Source organism: Semicossyphus pulcher, unplaced genomic scaffold (assembly GCF_022749685.1).
Source record: "Semicossyphus pulcher isolate SPU_LCO1_2020_fin unplaced genomic scaffold, fSemPul1.0.p SCAF_19, whole genome shotgun sequence".
In the NCBI taxonomy this organism is placed as follows: domain Eukaryota; kingdom Metazoa; phylum Chordata; class Actinopteri; order Labriformes; family Labridae; genus Semicossyphus; species Semicossyphus pulcher.
Window position 1 is genome coordinate 9,080,631 of NW_027211692.1, and position 20,359 is coordinate 9,100,989.

At 42.7% G+C, this 20,359-nt stretch overlaps 1 protein-coding gene across 1 annotated transcript; it reads left to right on the forward strand.

Annotated features, from left to right (window-relative positions):
* Positions 1-385: 385 nt before the first annotated feature.
* Positions 386-20,156, forward strand: kiaa0753 (KIAA0753 ortholog). The gene is made up of 18 exons (XM_069668886.1): positions 386-427; positions 1,532-1,825; positions 1,952-2,219; positions 2,341-2,450; positions 2,553-2,615; positions 3,035-3,256; positions 3,394-3,571; positions 5,555-5,754; positions 5,939-6,069; positions 6,680-6,835; positions 7,333-7,422; positions 9,623-9,710; positions 9,817-9,888; positions 10,003-10,173; positions 10,393-10,474; positions 10,683-10,803; positions 16,630-16,860; positions 19,396-20,156. The coding sequence occupies exons 1-18, from the start codon at positions 413-415 to the stop codon at positions 19,541-19,543; spliced, it is 2,640 nt and encodes an 879-aa protein (XP_069524987.1). The 5' UTR covers positions 386-412; the 3' UTR covers positions 19,544-20,156.
* The last annotated feature ends 203 nt before the right edge of the window (positions 20,157-20,359 follow it).

Genomic DNA, 20,359 nt, shown 5'->3' on the forward strand with positions numbered 1-20,359 from the left:
GCGGCGTTTCAAACTGTTACCAAGCTCGGACTAAAACTGAAATAATCAACGTACTGCTATATTTGAATTAACCTTGAATTAGAGTATCTCTGTTGATAGTTAATGTATACTTCTTACAGTAACCGAAAAACAGTAGTCGTAAGTGTAGTCAAAATGGTCGAACTGAAGATATTGGGATTAACTTAATGTAATGTAAGCAATCTTCAATTCAAAAGCGCATTTAGCTTGTTGATGCTAACTGTCATTAGCCTTATTTATCATGACTTTCTTGCATATTTGACGGTACCTGGAGGTTGTTTTCGCTGAAATGACGGCAGAGTTCTTTCAAAGAAGCCCTACAATTTCAGTAGGACAGCAAAGCCGACGTAAAGACTGGGTTGTTTCAGGTTCAACACGAACTAATGCTGCTGGGATGTCGCAAAACAAGGTAAGTAAACAGTTGAGGAAGTTTACATAGTTTGTGAATTAAACTGTATTTTACTTTCATTAAGCGTATGCTACTTTTTGCAATACGTCCCTGCTTTAGGTCAGGTAATGTTAATATAACGTTAAAGCTGATGTTGATTTAACCAACGTAATGTGGTAATTTAGGGACTTTGTGTTGCGTTGTACTAGTATTTTGTGCATCTATATTAGTTGGAATTAACGAGATAGTAGAAACATCTCAGTTTAGCATTATATAGTTCTATAGAGTTAAATAGAACTGCCCTTATTTCTAGGGCTGTTGCTGTAGATTGCATTGGATTTAGCTAATAATGCCAAACAAACAGGAAGCTGAGTTAATATGAAATTAATGTCGTAGATACTTGCTGAGAAGGTCAAGTCAATGTCAAATTTATTTGTAGAGCACATTTAAAACAACATGAGCTGACCAAAGTGCGTTCCAGACAGTGGAAGATAAAACAGTGTAGACAGACATGGCAAGTCATGAAGATCACACAAAAATGCAAAATAATAATATAAATAATATAAAATAATGAATAATATAGACACAAATGTAAGAAAACCGCATTTAAAAGAATGTAGGTCATTTCAAAAGCCACGGAAAAGAGGTGGGTTTTGAGCTGTGCTTAAATGATTGAATTGAGTTTGCACTTCTAATATGCGGAGGCAATGTGTTCCGCAAATGGTAGCCGACAACTGAAAAGGCACGATCACCCCTGCAGTTTAGCCTGAGGGACGACCAGCAGGGACTGCTCAGAGGACCTGAGTGCTAGTGGAGGGGTATAATGGATTCAAAGATCAGATAGGTATGTCGGGGCCAATCCATGAAGTGACATAAAAACAAATAATAGAATTTTAAAATTAATTCTAAAACGGACAGGGAGCCAGTGGAGAGAGGCGAGTAGGGGGACATATGCTCATTCTTTTGTGTATCTGTTAAAAATCTAGCAGCAGCAACAGCACGTACAGGGAGTTGCAGTAGTCCAAGCGAGAAGTCATAAAAGCATGGATGATTTTTTCAGTATCCTTGAATGATGATTGAAGGTGATGTGAATAGCATGATTGACTAATTTCTTAAAAACCACAGCTTTTGTTCAACAAAGCCATCCCTGCAAGTGCTGGAAACCGAGCCACCCATGTGCGCATGCCAGCCCCCATTGTGATTGAAAGGCTGCTGCCCCTGTCAGAGGAGCGTGAGAAGGTGGACAGCACCAGGAGCTCCATCAGCTTCACCGCCCTCTCTGAGGAGAGACTGCAGGCTGCAGTTCAGCTGGCCAAGCGTGATCTGAGACGAAGGCGCCTCGAGTCTCTGACAAAGTCCCCCCCTAAACCTCCTCAGGAAGCCTCCCTCCTTGAGACAACAGATGTAGAGCTACTTCAGGTAACTGCACTAGATTATTAATACAAAGTTTCATAATAAAAGTAAAAAGAATTTTTGGTCTACTTAAGGAATGTTTGCTGACTAATTTAGTCAATGAACAAAGGAGGCCTTTCTCTCTCTCTTTAGGAGCTTGCAGCCACTCCCAACAAGACAAAGTTGAAGGCCTCCAGTCCAAAAGAGAAATCAACGCGACCTGGAGCCAGACTGTCTTTGCACGCTTTTCACAAGCATCCAATTTCTCCCATTCCCCACGTCGGCCATTCCCCCCCAACTAGAGACCCTGCCCCTAGGCTATTGGAACAAGGCAAAGAGGCTCCTTTAAGCCATGAAATCCACAAGCTGCAAAATGAGCTGGAAATTTATATTCAGAAAGTCGAAGAGCTCGCCAACAGAGGTGACCAAAAACAGAAAGGTGACACTGTCTTACTGTTGATTATACATTTAAAGGTACAGCACACTTATCATATGGTGTTACGTTGCACGAATAATACTAATTAATGGGATTTATACAACAGGCGAGAAAACAGAGGAGCCACTGGAGCCTGAAGAGCAAAACAAGCTGGAGATCCGCCGACAGAAGCAGGCAGCTCGCTCAGGACGTATGATCTATGTTCTCCAACAACAGGTATGTAAATCTCACCTCATGTCATTGAAAATGAGCTCTTCACAAACATTTTAATTTGTCATGTCTTTATAAACACTGTTCCACACAATTGTTATTTAATAGGTAAAAGAGATACAAGAAGATATCGTGAAACTACGAAGCCAGAAGATGTGGGACACTAAAAAGGTACACCTCTCTTTAGCATTGAAACAGATTTACTGTTATGTTGAGCTGCGACAATTTGTTTATTTGTGTATAATGATTGACAAGAATGGGTGAGGTTAATTTTTTTGCCTCCTAACATCTAAAAAAAACAGTTCTACATGCTACCCTGTATTGCAACACACCAATGAGTGGTGTGATCACTTGTATGAGTTTTGAAGGTTTGTTTGAAAGGCATTAAACAAAAAAAAAGATGAGCTTTTCATTATAATCATGATGTTCAACTAACACAGTTTCATGTGGCTGTATTTTTTTCATTCTTTAAACTGATTTCATGTTGATAAAATGAGATTTTGTAACTTGCACATGCTCTTGTGGTAAGCAAAAAACACCAAGAAACCTATCTAACAGTAAACTGATTTACTTTTATGCTCTTCTTTCAGTCCACAGCAGTAAACAGGCTTGCCGCTGCCCACCGTGGGGCACTCAGGGCCATGCAGGTTGTAATTCACCAGCTCTCAGATGTCTCTCATGGCAAGGTTCCCTCATACTACAGAGAGCTGGGCCAGCTGATTCGCCAGCTCTCTTTGTGCTCAGCCAAGGTGGAAGCAGAGCAGGGATCAGCTGTGCCTGAGACGGCCCTCGACATCCTGCAGAAACTGGAGGTAGTAGTAGTAGCATTTGGATCTTAATGTGCTTGGGTCTCTTTTTGGTTTAAATGGCAAAAATATCCACGTCATGCAACACGTCATTTTTGTGACTAATGCAGCCTTTTAATGTCTCGCCCATCTATTCGTCTTAGATTCTGGATTCTGCCCTCCGTAAACAAGAGATGCTGGAAAGGAAACAGGCCCAAGCATGTCCTCCACGCACTAAGGCTCCTCATCGCAGCACGTCACCTACTATGGCACCCAAGGGTCCTAGTACCTCATCTGTTCGAGGGCCTCGCAAGCCAACAAATCCCAAAAGAGGTTTTCACGGTGAGTGCTTCAATTGCCTGCATCAGTCAGCGTATTTCAAAAACCTTTTTCTCTTTATTTTTAAATTTGTGCATGTGGAACTGTAGAAATAGATTTCTACTCTCTTTCTAAATGCGTACTTTAGAAACAGCATTTATTTAGACAATTTCCATCCTCATAAATCTTATGTAAATGCCGTATTTTCCTCGGTAGGCAATGTCTTTCTTGCTGTCAAAACCCCTGACAACTCCAAGGGGAGAATATTGTACGTTCACCTGTGATGAAGGACAGCAGCTTTACTCTCCTGTGTATTTGGAGGTTACCTAAGGGCTTTGGTACGGATGTGTTTGGGCCTCCTGCTGTGCCTAAATGGCTGCACCGGGCTGAAAATTGATAAGGAGCCATGAAGACATGAAGAAGTGATAGAAAAACAGGAACTGAAGTGCAGAACTGTGGCCTTCAGCCCCCTGCTGCTTAGTCTTATGAGCAGTTAACTCCTGCTGGCTCCTGTTGCGCTGAGTGGCATCCTGTGGTAGACGAGACACAAACACCTAAAGTGAGCCTTAGCTGCGGCTAGATCTCCCTGGAAACTAACCTCTTTGTTGCATTACTTAGATCCCTTTGCCACTTATAAAGCAGTCAGTAGGGATTCAGCTGGGTGTTAAGAGTGCTGGTTAATTGTCTAACTGGCGCTGTCAGGTTGGTGCAGGTTCCAAACTGATTTGCTATTTTTTTATTTAAGTAAAAATAGAAATCATGGTCAAGACAAACCAGAGTATTTCACTCGCATTTGCCTCTAAAAATAGGTGTATGCGAACTGGAAAAATAATTTATGAGCACAGTATGTGAGTTAAGATTTCCCCCCCTGCTAATCGTTCAAAAAGCCCCACACTCCAAAAGCCACAATGCGCCGATCACAGGAGAGTTTTCTGTGATGACGCAGCCGTGTCAAGTGAGAGAAAGGTGAACGCTGCAGAAAGCATCAGTACTAGGGATGCACGATATTATCGGCACGTTATCGGCCGATATTGGCTTAAAAATGAACTATCGGACATGGGCCAACACGCCGATATCCGCCAATATAATTAACTGATAAAATAACGGGCTGCTGCATACTTGATTAAATGCCCGACCTCGGCGCAATGTCCCCGGCACGAAGAATACCTGCGCGGCACAGCGTGATGACGTCACTTGTGTCTACCTGCAGCATGAGAGAGTTAGAAGCCAAAATGTCCGTGGTGTGGAAGTTTTTCAAAGTGTTCGAAATGGATAGCAAAACTGCTATTTGCAATGACTGCTCAGCTTCGGTGATGCGAGGAGGAGCCAAGGCAAAGTCTTTCAACACTACAAACTTGATTAACCAACTCAAGACCCGTCACCCCGACCATTGTAACAAATGTGATAAGAGTATCACCATTATACTGTACGCTAATTCCAATACAGAAGAGAGTTGATGATCTCTGCAATTAGGTGTGCGGGGAAAAAATATCGGTATCGGTAATCTGCTAAATGAGTTGTAAAATATCGGCATATCGGATATCGGCAAAAATCCAATATCATGCATCCCTAATCGGTACTATAATGAGGGAATGCTGCAAGGCTCTCTATATTTTTCTTAAAAAATACAGGATTCAATTGTAAAATATAGTGTTTTTTTTTGTGTTTGTCTTTTGTTTGTTTCTCTAACCTGAAGTATATTAAGCTATCTTGTGTGTGCTTACCCGTGCATGTGCACACGTCATTGTTACACAAATTGCTTTTTTTTTGCCATTTCTTAATGTTTTTCTGAGCAGATTAAACAAGCAGCACAATTGCAATAATTCACGGTTGCAATAGCCATGCACAGACACATGCGTCTTATAAATGTATATAGTAAATTGTTTGTCAGTAAACTCGCTTCTGTGCTCCTAAATTTCTTTGTGTGTACATGCACTCCTTGGGGGAAAAACCTAGCGTTGAGCCCTGCAAATCAAAGGTTTAACATTTTAAAATTTGCATCAGCAGGGAGGAGAACGGCCTCACAGAAGCCCAAAACTACATCTCATCAGCCCATTAACAGGAGAGAGGTGCTCAGGGCCGGACTGGAGAGACTCGCCCAACAGAGGGAGCCGAGAGAGCGGCAGGCACGACCACAGACAAAACCCAGCTGCAGAAAAGGAGGGGCTCTCCATTCTGAGAGGAGCAAGGCTGACATTATAATGAAGGTGTGAAGGAGGAATTAAATGTTAAAACACACCAGAAGTGCTTCATGATATTTTAGAAGCAGTGTGTTTTTAATGGAGTTGTATATAAATGTGTGCCAGAGATAAATGACTTAAACAATGAGGATCAAACAATGTAAGCAATATATCAACAATCTAAACATGTGTTTATTGTTTTCTGTCACAGCCCAATCAGATACAACAAGCAGGTTTCCGGCAGCCCACAGTCTCCTCTCAGCTGCGAGTGAACCAGCTCCCTCAAAAAGAGCACTCTGTGCCCTGGATACCTACATCCCCTCACTCTCCTCCTCCACAGCGGTAAGCCTTTTATCTCTCTCTCTGCAGCTGATGACACATTAGATTTTTTTAAAAAGCACAACCTGTTTTTGCAGTTATGATGTATGAAACTGTTAACTCAAGGTAACAGTTTGCATCCTGCTAATTAATGCTCTTGGAAAAAAATGCTCTGAACATAATAATGTATCAAAATAGACTGAAATCTGAGCAATCAGTGCCAGGAGAGACCTGTATGATAAGTGTTTTTTTTGTCAGAGGCAGATGTGAACAGAATTCTCCAGAAAAATAGTGCAATTACCTGCTGGACTTACAGCTTACATTCACTGTATGATTGAAGGCCTTACCAAATTGGCATCCCCACATTATTTATAGAATATATAATGGTACAGTAAAGCAGAAAAACAATCAAATGCCGAGTTTATAGGGTAAGAAACAGCAAAATTATAGGTAGAAATAATCACAAGTAGGCCTGCTCTCTCAGAAATGGTGACTGTGATATTTACATATACATATATTTACATATTTACAAGAGAGAAATGTCAAAGAACACAAAGTTGTAAGCCTCTCATGCATATTGGCTTTTTATTTACCTCTCGCTGAGTTTTCTCTCATTGATGTACTGTTATCTCAGCAGATCCCCGCAAAGGAGAGGGCCAGAGCCTCGCTGCCTCTTCTCTCCTGTGAAGCCGCCTCAGAGCCCTCCGAAGCAGAGGGTGGTCGCTGGTTTGGGAGCAGAGCCGGCCTTGAGCTCAGAAACGAGGAAACAAGCTCAGAACGAAGCCTTAAGGTGAAGCTCAAACCTACAACCTTTTGTGAGATTTTAATATTTTGTAAAATATTATTTTGTTTTTAGGTTTTTGTTTGGAGCAGGAATGGATGAAATCTAGTGAAAAGTAACGTGACTGATTCCTCTCTCTGTATTCAGTGAGTTATTTCCTCTGAGTCAGACCCCACTTGCTGAGAGCCACAGGCAACACTTTGATTCTAATTCAAAGTTAATTCTTTCCAATAAATTAATCCAGGTGCCTGCCAGATTGAGGCCATTTCTCTTTATGAGTGATTAATAGCTTTGCCTGTTTTCAGTGCTAATAAGCACCTCATTGATTAAGTGCTGCTCACCACATATGTCTCTGTTTAATCAAATATTAATTACTGCAATTGTGCTTTGCAATTAATCAGAGGCCAGCAGCCTGATTTTAGAGATGAGGATTATACATTATTTATGTGAAATGCTTAATTGAGGTTTGCATTTTGCTTCATCTGATGATTACTGGTTTGGTTCAGGAAAGCCTGGTTGGATAAGATGACGATGCAGAGAGTGAAAGAGCTCGACCAGCTGAGCAGAGAGGAGGCTGAACGCATTCAGACATTAAGGTACAGTGGAAACATCACTGCAGTTTTAATATTCTTAAAGGGCCAGTTCGCAGATTTTCAACCTCAGTCCTATCATGCTAGTCTGGGGAGCTAATGCCGTTATAGTAGGAAAAAAATGCAATTTGTCTCTGTGCCTTTGGAGGACGCTATCCGCCTTTCCAACGGGCCCTGGAAAACGGAGGCCAGGGAGCTCGCTAAACTACACTTCCTCAATCTAGGACGCCCGCCTCCGATGTCATGTCTCATTCAAAATCGTCAGGTTTGAAATGTAGACAGCAGACCTGAAGATTTTCTAGTATTTCGCTCCAGCATCTCTCGCTGGGCCGTTCCTTTCAGAGGGAGGGGCGCAATGCACGCTGACTGTTGTAGGACTGTAGAACAGGCCAAACCACGAGCTGTTTGTACTTTCTCCACAACTATGGCGCCAATTTCAAATATTATTGCTTCTATCGATTACAGAGAACACGAGCTTTGACTGACAGCGGCTTTTTCCAGCAGCAAATTGCTCCTTTAAGCTTCTGAGGGAATTAAAGTTCAAGGTCATTAGGTTGAAAAATACTAGTTTGATTTTAATTCAGCTGATAAAACTGTAAAAATCACAGTAGAAAATAGATGACATACTTCATAATGCAATAAGATATGCTTAGATATGTCTAATGAGCTGTATAAAAACAATAAACATTTACCACTAGTGATGCCAATTTAAAAAACAGTCTAGCTGTCAACCCAAGGCGATAAGCTACACAGTAATCTGCCATACAGCTCATTGCATCAGGCCAATAATATATACAGTTACATTGTGAATAACAACATAGACATAATTACCTTCAAGCAATACAGAAATAATGCAGGCTGTAATTGCGGCAACATCCCCGCAGCAACGGAGAGAGCATATGTTGCTTTATATCCACTCCACACATTTTGTAAGTAGTGATTGGACAGTTAAATTCTGCAAGGACAACAACACAACACATAAAGTCCACATAAAGCTGTAATTATGTTGCGGTGAATGTGTAGGTTTGTCCTTCATGCTTCTTTCCTCACACACACCGACAAAACCAATAGAAGCTTTTTCACAGCAGTTTGACACGCTGAGCAGAGCAACAGAGGTGTATCATCGCTGCATCCCACTTTGTTTTTAAGGGCTCTACTTATATTTTTACATCGTGGCTTATTGAGAAACTTGAATAACGTGTTGGTATCAATGGTGTTTTTAGGTTCACCCTGGTATTTCTTGCTACAAAAACATCTCCATGTGGTGTTTTTCATGTGCTACAAGACATATCAGGTAAAACACAAGCAGTGACCCTGGCTGGGCCTGTCTGCTTTTAAACTGCAGTGTACCAAGGACAGGCTGAACAACACGTTTTCAGATTGGCAGGTTTGAGACGTCAGAAACCTAAGGAGCCAATCCCGTTAATGGACGGGGTGACGCTATGCATATCATTATGTGCAACCTATGGCAACCACTACGGCGATGCGCGAGCCAGCTGTAACCGTCATCGTAATTTTGTGTGCTACTTATTACTAAATTTCAAGCTAGCAAAGTTTCAACAAGTTGTCACTAAACGATGGCAGAGACGTGTTTTTTTTGGTGGTTGGAAATTTGAATAATGGGCAGGGACTATGCAGATTGGGGATTTTTTAATGAGGGAGAAGGAGGAGATGCCTTGGGAGGATTTTTACAAGGAAATTATAAATGTTTTTTGCAGAAAAAACATATCAAACACAATTTATTATTTCAAGCAGAGCATTTAATATGTCTTAAAACATGACTGGAGCTGGTATTTAAAGAAAAATACATTATAGAGGAAGGCTAAACCCTCAGTATAGAGGGCAGGAATGTGCTGCATGTAAACCGCCTGATGTTAATTCTTTGTAATCCACAGTATTTATACACATTTGATATGAGACCAGAACAATTGTGGGTGAGGATGGTGCTAGTTTAATAGTTTTTGTTTAATCATAGAAAATGTTGAACACAAAGCCTGACCAATATTGACGTTTTTGTAGAATCCAGCCAGGCTTTAGAAAATGTTTAAACGTGTTAAGACTTATCATCATTGGTGGGTCACATCTATACTCAGAATCCAAACTAAAGTTTGAATCATCCAATGACTTTCACTCATTTGCTCGAAGCTTTTCAGCCACAGAACTTCTTCCGTGACAGCTTGCAGTGTGGGTGTGTTTTGGTTTACAGGTCAGAAGTTGTCTCACCGACTCAGTGGGCAGAGCGAGCTGAGCAGAAGGCCAGAGAGAGAATTCAGCCCCTTCTGGATGAAGCACAGGTAGGAAGACTTTTCTGCTCTCTGTGTGGTGCCAGAGTTTAGTATCTGTTCGTTTTTATGGTGAAAAAGGGAATAAATTATGTTTATTTTTGTCTGTTTGCGTCAGAAGATCGGCGAGTCCAGGAACAGAATCAGCCCGTCACTGAGGAATCGGCTGACTGATCAGGCTGCAGAGAGGGTGAGCTGCACTGCTTTTGCCAGTTATTCACACCAGTTGTAAAAAACATCCAAACCTGTTGTAAAATATTCTGCTTATATTTACTCCTTTTCTTGTTGTTGTTGTCGTTCATAGGCAGCAGAGAGTGCTGAGCAGCTGAGCGAAGCCCTGCTGGAAGATCTGTTGGAGGAAACTGCGTGGGCGGCGTGGGCGGCTGAGACAGACAGACAGTTGGAGGGCGAGGCCCAGTGTAGGCTGCAGGCCCCCACCCTGGAGAGTATGCTGCTTCGGATGGAGGAGATACAGGTGAGAGCTGCAGACAGGCCCGCCAATAAAAGGTCAGAGCTGAACCCGAAAGGTCACCAGTCATGGCTTTGTTATTTCTAGTGGGCTGTTGTGACAGCTTTCGTCTGGTGTTTATTGATGCGGTGTCTGGTCCTGATCAGGATGTTCAGCCTGTTTGATGAAGTACACTTCTGGCAGGTGGACAGTTTGTTTCTAAAACGTGTGTCTGTGTCTGTGCAGGGAGATCAGGAGGAAGTGAGGAGGAGGTTTGCGTCTATCACCTACTCAGATCCTTTGAACTGGGACCGACCAGGAGCAGCAGGTACCACAAACACTCCTGTTCATCCTCTGCATCTGAAGAGATTATTACCCACACGTCTCCAGTAGGTGGAGACAGTGCTACAACTGACAAGAGTAGTATAAAATTGGCATTCTTAATCATCTCTGTCTATCTTTTTGACCCCTACTCCACCCTGTCACTCTTGTCACACTCTGCCCCTTCTTCCGTTCTTTCTCTCGATTCTTCCCAGGACCCCGGTGTCATGCTCCGGGCTCCCGGCCAGCCTCCCCTCAGCCTATTAGGCTCACAAGGCCGGTGCTCATTCAGAGCTCTGCAGCTGATATTGTCCTCGAGAAACCGGTGGAGACTGGGTGAGTTCACTCCGTCCTTTGTTCTTTTTTTAACACTTAAATAGTTTCAACTTCTCATCTGTTACTGTGTTATGCACCTTAAAGCGGCAGTAGAGGCATTTTGGAGTGTTCCCAGACTGTGCATCAGCAGGGTGTGACCTATTTAACTTAGCTGCAATAATAGGTTTAAGTCCCCCTTTTTATGAGTCATAATGGCTCTCTTACAGTACTGATATGACATCATAATCTAACCCTCTGTTTAGAAATATACAAATGTTCAATTTCAATTACAAACAATTCTAGGTCAGCTTTTATTAACCTTTTGTGAGGAACAGATGTATCAAAGCTTAAAGACTACCTGTAGATGTACAGTCAAAGGAAGAACAGAAGCAGCATCACCCACAGGAAGTCATCCGTGTTTTAATTAGGCCTCCAGACTCATAAAAAGGGAAGTGGTTAATGTTTTTCCAACGATGCACAGTTTGTTTTTTTCCGCATGACGTGTCGCTGCCCCACAAACACTCTCCCACCGGGAGGCCTTACTCATCCCGCAAAATCCACTCGGTGGCTACCGTACCCAGGGCTGAGTCTATTCCTGACTCTGGCAGCGACTCCACAGAGAGCCCATCCACTGCCCAGGGCTTTAGCTGCAGCTGCTCTCCGCTTCAATTAATGAGGAACTTAGAAAGAGGAGGAAAGAGAGCGGAAGGACTAGAAGTTGTTGACACAGACGAGCCAGCAGGATGGTGCTTCTGATAAATTCAAGCGGCGCCATTAGCAAATTAGAGTCCGTCAGACTTGGAGGGCCTCGGGTTCAGTTCCCTCCATGGAAATTTTGCCCTGAGATCTCTGACTCATCTTATTCTTCACTTCCATCAAGTAATAGCTTTATTCTTTGGCAAACATAACCCAGGCACTTGGAGGTATTTAGTGTCTAGGCTTTATCGGGATGTGTTATGTTTATTTCATGACTTCTTCCTACCTCAGAGGTATCCAGCCTCGCAGCTCCTTAATAAGGACAAAGTCTTTTTGAGAACTGCCAGCTCAGTTGTTGTGAAACTCCCTGAATCACTTTGGCATTCAGCAGAGACAGACCTGCCTGCAGCACTTTTATCCTCAATCCAAACAACAGTGCTTTTTAAAAAAAGTGCTGGCATCCCATTGGGCCTTTTTAGGCTCTCTTTTTTTAACAAGCTGAATCACAGGAGCTGCAATTAGGATGTTTTGACACCAATCAATGGAGGAATACTTTGATGTCAGAGTGAAAACTAATCAGTGCAAATGGACTTAAAATGATTACAAATGTAGACCCAAACATGTCAATTCATGAAAAACTAATTCCCCTAAACTAGTCCCAAGTATTTAGATACATTAAAGAAGGGTTACATAGTTGTGTTGCGGTGCAGCATTACAGTGTTTCAAATGGAATAAAAAGACTCCATTGATTAATTAGCTAAGTATTTGTTCAGTAGTCTATATTTCACAGGAAGCGATTGATATGTGAAGTGAATCTGTTAGTGGATGTTTTTAATGGGAACATGTGACACATCCTGGCCGCTGCTGGAGTAATGACGGTCGTTTTCTGTCGGTGTATTGATCAGCATACTAATCATACGTATTAGTCATCGACGGAGGGTGTGTAGCTCTGCCGTCTGCTGACTCACACATCATCATGGCGTCAGAGAATCTCTCCCCTTCCTTTAATCCCACTCAAAGTGCCAGCACAACTCTGTTTGTATTGATGACGGTTGTGTCTATGAAATGTTCCTGCATAATATTTTGGGCATTAAGATTTGCTTGGCACGCAGTAATTGAACTGCATATCATTGGGAAAATAATTACCATTGATTTGAATACATCGTCCACATTAGTCACCTCTTCCTGCTCTCAATGGAGAACCAACCGATTCATTTCTGGCTGCTTGGACAATTAAGTGCTTTTGTCTGGATAAATAGTCTTAATTTTCATATTGAATTCAAATTCTCATAGCCAAATTAAATACCTAAGCGCCTGTGGGAGTTTTTCTCTGCTGGCACAATGCATATTTGATAAAGCTGCTGCCAATAACTATAACACTTGTTGCAGTGAGTTTACCCAACTACTAGTAACAGAGTTTAACAACACTAAGCACTAAGTGCTGTACACAGACATCACTTTCCCCAAAGTGTTTAGTCCCTTTAGCAGTAATAAAGTTAGTCACAGGGAGTCACTGGGTGTTAGATACAGAGAGAAATTGTGCTTATTAGGCACATTGTTTAAGAGAGCTGTTTTTCAGGGCCAAGAAGTTGCTTTGCAAGCTGACCTGAGCTGTAGGGAAGATGAGTGGGCCGCCTGTACTGGAGGCTGAAACGACCCAGGTGACACACTTTATTACACATACAAGAAAAAAAGGAGGGTAGAAAAGCTTTGATTACAGACGCCAGCAGTCTCTGCAAAAACAAAAACATGAATAAAACAGTACACGAAGCGCTACATTATAACCAGCGCAATCCAAACTTGTTTCAGTCTGTGTGCTTTGAATTCACCTAGTTAGTCCTAGCATGTATCCTTTATTTATGACATGTCAGAACGTGTAGGCCAGAGGTGGCCAACCCTGCACCTGGAGAACTACCTTCCTGCATGTTTAAGGTTTCTCCGTACTCTTAACACCTGATTTGAATGATCTGCTCGCTGTCAACCAACTGAAGCTTCTTAGGGGATTGATAATGAGCAAAACATTCAAATCAGGCGTGTTAGAGTATGGAGAAACCTAAAACATGCAGGAAGGTAGCTCTCCAGGAGCAGGGTTGGCCACCCCTGGTGTAGGCCTTTAATGGGAAGTAAGCGGATCTGAACTTCAAATTAAAACATTTGAAAGTTTACATCTGCAGCCTGAGGAAATTAGCTTCTTAATTGTCCTAGAAAACTATCCAGATTTAAGGAGAAAACCAGATAATGACAAATATTAAGTCTTAATTTAGTCCCACATCAATCTCGGATCCCATCTGCTATAGTCTGACGAGAATATAGCCTCTAGGGACACTTATGAACATCCCGGGCGTTTAACCAGCGGTTAGCGATAAACAAGTCAACACAGTCAAGACTTCCTTTTCCGCGTGCTGCATTGTTAACAGAAAAATAAACCGTTTTTCTTGTGATTTACTTTAATTAACGGGTCTTACCTTTGCCGAAATTTCAACATCATGATGCAGATTAGTGAAAGTGAAAATGAAGCTTTGTGAGTTCTGTCCTCAAGAGGAGAAGAAAACTACTTTTAAAATGAGAAGTTTGTTGAACGGAGGTCGGACCGATCATTTCTGATGCATTGAAGGAAGTCGGGAAATCTTAATGCTGAGCGGCTTTCGTCACACCACGTGTTTAATTTTGGATCTAGAACGGATTGTTAGCATGCAGATGTCTGTTTATAGAGATTAATAAGAAGCTAAATCATCATCAGATGACGCTGATGGGGAGCAGGGATGTCATTACTGCGCATAATGTTCCACCTGCTTTTGCTCTCCTCATGGACTGTTTTTTCCTGCATACGCCGCAGCCTGCTGATATGTAATTTGTCAAACTTCTTGCCATCCCAAAAATCCACATCCCTGCCTGCAGATTCTACATTTCTATGTAGAATACGTTAATAGAGATTAGTCACACATTAATCCCACTATGGATTCAATACTGCAGCTTTTGTGTGCAGTCCAGATAATCGATACTTTTGTGCAGTAATCAGCATAAAATATACTATACAATATACTGACATTGACACTGATTTGAAGATCACTGTCATCAGTTTCCATGGAGCCTGAAAGCTGTTTGTTTTGTGTAGGTGTTGATTGTGTTAAACATCTGTCGTTGACTCTCCTAGTGTTCAGTGTAGCAGAACGGAGAGGTTTTAATTGGGTGGTTTGGAATAGCGTGTGAACGGCTCCTCATGTGTGTTCTCTCAGCCCTGATTGGTTGTTGATAACCCAGATTTCACATCAGAAGGAAAACAGAGTCATGCATGCAGTCATGTGCGACACACACACAAAGGAAGATTTGTGATACAAGAGCAGACTTTACTCAGTGTCCTTACGTCTGGAAGCTTCTTTGATCGTACTGTTTGCACTAATAGGGACACTATCAGACTGTTCTTGGTTATAAGTTCCCCGATATTTTTGATTGAGGTGCTGTCTTTAAGCACAGAGCCGAGGAAGAGGAGGACTGATGGAGGAGTGTAATAAGGAAGCTAGTTGTTGACATTACACCAATATTTTAACATTTCCATTATCTATTTCCAAAACAGCATCCATTACTCTTCACGCTGGCTGTTTTTATGTTTGTGCGAGGGCAATAAAAAGGCCGTCGAGACAATGAGGGGAGAGATTTCATCTTGGGAAACATCAGCAGAGCGGCAGATAAGATTTATGTATCCATGGTGAGGAGCCCAGACACAGACCCCCGATTGTCCGCCCTCTTGGCTAATTCTGGCCCGCCGCCGCTCCATCAGCAGGTCAAACAAATCGATGAAAAGATGAAAGGCCCACTCAGCAATATTCTAAACCTTTCATGTATTGTTTGTAATCTGCTCTCTCACTCAGCCTGCCCCTTCTGTCGTCATCTCGGGCCAAGAGTTTCAAACAAGCCGAACGCTGTGGTGGAATAACAAAGATTTCAGCATTACTGAATGAACTAGATCAAACTATACATTTCCATAAACAATTCTTATGCTTGTCTTGTGTACTTAAATCATCCAATATCTCTGCTCCACATCCGTCTTTGTCCAGGTCAGCTTCAGCGATGCTTTTGATTCGCTGTGTGGCCCTGTCCTCTGCTTCCCGGCTGGCACACGGCTGGAGCTTTTATAGTGGAATAAAAAGACCAGCTTTAAAGACACTTGACGTGATCCTGCCAGTGCCGATCATCTGTATAGGTTTGTGTATGTCTTCTGAAGGCCAGGTTGCACAGGAAGTGGGCGAATGTGATGTGCAGAGGATGTTTTAAGAGTGATTCAGTCATCTCGTTTGTGCTTCCCTGTCAATCATTGCCCACACAGAAACATACAGGTTTCATGAGAGGCGACATATATACGGTTACTTCTTGTCCTTTAAACCTCTCATTGCTCTTTATTGGGCAGATTGAAGTGAGAAGCTACTATTAATATATTTCTCGTATTTTTTTAAAGACGTATTTCCCAGATGAATCGTGTCCTTGGAGAATTTGTTGTGCAACACTGTCTGAACATTGTCTGTTGACAGTCTCTTTGTTCGTTTTCTGAATATGACGCAAAAAGCGTGGGTGCTCGTCTGACTTCAAGCATAGGGCGGGCATTTACAGGAAGTTGTTTTGTTGCTGATGCTTGTTTGTCCTCACATGGCCGTCAGACAGCAAATCGACCCATTTTGGGACTTGAAGCGAACCTAACTGTGCTGGCACTTTGATATTGATGGCCGCCCCGCAGTCAGCAGCCACCACAGCCAAAACAGAACCCAGTTCAGCCGAGGTTGGGGAGCACAATAGAGAGGCACTTTGCTTGGGGAACTGCTGCAACCCTAAATATAGCACCGAGAGTGCCGTCGCAGGAGCCGGGCTGATTTGTCCGAGCAGAGAGGATTATAGAGCCTGACCGTGGCAATGCCCAGCTGAGCCCCGGCTCACTCCGACACCTCTCCTAAATTCATCATCCTCCGCCGCATATCAGGCCCAGCGAGTGTTTCTGGTCAATCACAGCGCTGCACTCCATCCTGGCTCCCTCGTCAATAAACTCTCCCCCGCAGCCGCAGCACTCGGAGGCCCTTTACCCACTTCATACAGTGGGAGCCGTCGAGGTAATGAAAAGGTGTCGTAGAACATGAGCCTCCTCTTGTGTTTCTTCACACACAGCATCCTCTCCGAGAGCAGCCTGACGGAGGAGGCATCCCAAGACGAACAGCAGCCCACACACAGCAGCGCGTTCCTCCCAGGCCCAGCGGAGCGAGGCGGAGGGACTGTTATCTCTGTGCCAGGAAGCATGCTGGGAAACATCCGGAGATATAAGGAAAGCTACGAGGCCTACCTGCGCGTCGTCGCTCACGAGGATGTCGGCAGCTTTAACCCCTGGGCCGTCACAGACAGGTAACAGACTGACAGAGGAGGTGATAGAATCTGTAGTTAAACAGTGCTAAAATTAAACTCAGTGAGATTTTTATGTCTTTAAAGTTGTATAAAAGTTTTTCTACTACCTATCAGCAGCATCATGAGCTCAGTTTTTAAACCCAGAGCCACACAGATACTAGATTTGAACCTCCCGATCTCTGTGTTGTCCCTGGACGTGTCTGAGAGACGTAATGCTCAGTCTGAAATCCTCACTCTGAGAGGATCACACAGAGGTCATGGTTTGGAAGATGAGTTTCTGGTGTTTGCCTTTCTTCTTCTCTCCAGCTCACACATTTACATACCTTACAAAATCCTTAAGCTGCTGCAATGCAGAGAGACTCCCTCTCAAATGCTAAACATACCTTATCTGTTTTATATATAAGTTCAGACTTCTAAAAGAGGCACCTTCTCTCTCTGCGTCAAAGATACGTGGGCGATTGTGAACAGCTCAGTAAACTTTTTGCTTGAATTCAGATCTAAAAAAAAACTGTGTCCCACCCATGGGATCCGACTGCTTGTGTCACCGGCTCATTATCAGGCACACATCAATGAGCCGAAGTTTTCAAAAGATGGATCTGCACTTCTTCTGATTTTGGAGACAAATGTGGATATTGTGTGAGGAGAAGCAGCCCAATTATCTCAGTGTTTTCTGAGAGAGAGAGACGCGTACATATAGGCATGTACACCCCCTGCTATTCCGACACAGTGCAGAGACCTGTCTGTGTGATGAGATGGTAATGAGGGGCCTAGTGTTGCTGTGCAGCCAGACCCTCCTGGTGGATCTCAATCTGCCAACAGGCTGATTGCAAAGAGGCAAAAAACTTTACGACAGCAGAAAACATGCACACATCAGGCTGTTTTAAGCTTCCTTTGAAGTTCATTTTTACTCCGTCAGCGGTGGACACATGGATATGGAAATGCAAGGCAAAACAGAGCGGGATAATTATTCAGTGGTTAGAGGAACTTATGCTTCATATTCATACTGTAATATCAAGCTTGTGCCGCACAATTACTCATGCATGCTATGAGAGATAATTTCATTTTTACGGAGGGATTTTATTATATTTGAAGCGTTAATCACAGAATTTGAAGCGTCATTCTGTAGCGCTAGCATGGCTTTTAGCACATTAGTGTTATTAACATTCCCTAATGGCTGTTCCCAATCCCTAAGTGTAGCTTCTTCTCTGTGGTTCACCCTGTATCCATCCCTGAGAGCAAAATGTTCTTGTATTGACTCCTCAAAGGTACAGGCAGTTCAACAACACACAATTACTCATTGTTTTGCTGCACAGACAACCCAACGATTTGAGGTTTTATGGGGCTTTATAAGGAAGATCCAAGAGAGAACGCCACTTTCACTGATCCCCCATGTCCCTGCCTCCGTGTCTGACTGTGTGTGTTGACCTAGATAATGATCAAAACACTGAAATTTAGCTCGGTGCTGCTCCCAGCTCACCAGCCTGTCGGAGTTATTTTCATTCATTTTATGCCTTTCGGAGCAAGGCGCAGATTTCACAGTTCTTCATGTCAAGCTCTGAAAATCTGCTTTAATCAAAGCTTCTGCATATTTGAATATGATGATACGAGGCTTATATTATGTAGTTATTTGACTTTTTAATGCTTCAATTTACAAAGTCTAGTCTAAAATCTTTTAGCAAGAACAATAAAAAGTAACAGGGACTATTTTATCAATCACACTGCCTTGATTCCTTCTATTTTTATGAAGTGCTAATAAGCTGTGTCCCAGTCCAGGGGCTGCAGCCTTCGAAGGAGGCGGTCTACGGAGGACGCGCCGTTCATAGCCTGCGTAAACCGCTAAAGCCCAACTGAAATGAGGCGGTCTGGTCTACAGAGGATTTCCCGTTTGTGTCACCAGCTGTTCCTGCTTTTACCCTTGCATCACCCAACCTACCCAACCAATCCTGTCACCTAGCAACAGGTAGCTAGCGGGCTAACTAGCTAGCATAACTAGCATCACATAATTTATTTCAGGGGCCCTTTCGTGGGTTTTTTTTTTACGTGTATCTCTAGCTATTCGATTGATTGATTGTTTATTCCTCGGCAGCGTAAGCGTCAGCCATCTCATTTCAATTGGCGCCATGCATCTCAGCATACGTTGGGCCGCGAAGGATACATCGCATGCATCCTTCACGGCCAAGGAAAAGGAGGAAGCATTTGTCGGCTGCATCTGAGGGAGCCTTTGAATTGGCACAGCCTTGGACGCGCCGCTGTGACGCAATAGGCCTTCAAATACGCCCCTCGAAGGCTGCAGCTCCTGGATTGGGACACAGCTATAGTTCACATAAATTTCATTGTAATGTGTGATAACTTTGTTTCATTTGTTGTGATGCAAAGCATGATTCGTCAGATGTTAGACCCCGACTTTTCAATCGAAGTAAAGTTTGTTTAAGTCAATTAACTTTGTGTGAACAGCACTACCCAGGAGCATTCTGTGCAGTTTGGTTTTAGCAGAATAACTTGTTTCTAATTCTTCTGTTCTCTCTGGTCCTGCAGGCTGGCAGACGAGTTGCTGTCGGAGTGTCTGGCCGACGTGGCTGCAGAGTTTCAGGACATTCGGGAGGAGTACGCCGAGGCCGTTTTTACCTCAGAGTTTCTTCAGCAAATCCAGTCACCTCCTGCTTCGTGTGCAGTCAGCCAATAGGAATCTCCAGCACGGTGGATGTGCTCGATTCAGTTTTACAAACTGATTTAGAATCATAAATATTTATTTTTAAGAAACCTGCAGTTAAAGACTTTCACTACAAAGTATCAAGGATCTTTTTGTCAGCAAAGGACTGATTACTTGCTTTTTAATGATGTAATGAAACTTATTTTTCTATTGTACAAAGATCTGTACAGTGAGAAGTGCTTATAGATCCATGCTTTGATATGACAACATATGACTTTATTTAATTAGGATTTTAGATATTTTTAATGAACTTCAGCAGACAAGACCTCCTCTTCCTCTTTGTGGTCCATCTGTAGCTGTGATTGAATTCCACAGGGAAAGTTAGTTTGGTTTCGATAAGCTCGGAGAGACCATTACGACATTACAGAGGATTATAAGATTACCGCCCTCCCGTTGTACTTGGTTTAAATATCCCTGAGGATTACTCACACTTTCTATTTTCACACTGGAATATGGAATAAATTAATTGCATACAGTCTCTGCCTAAATGATGCAGGAAGCCGAGAGCATCATGTGTTTAATCTATTGTGACTGGATTCCCTCTTTTGCTTGAATCTCTTAATAAAGGGTGTAAACACAGAAAGAAGGCTGGATTTCCCGTCACTGTTCTGAGTATATACGAGGCATTTGAGTGAGTATGCTTTGTTTACATTGGTTTAGGAGCATTTTATGAGGATCTTTTTAGCACTCCTCTTCATTTCTGTCTACTTTTTACACCAGTTAATATACTGTTGCTACTGAGCAGTTGAATCCTGCAGCATAATGGTGTAAAGTCTCAACTCTAAATGC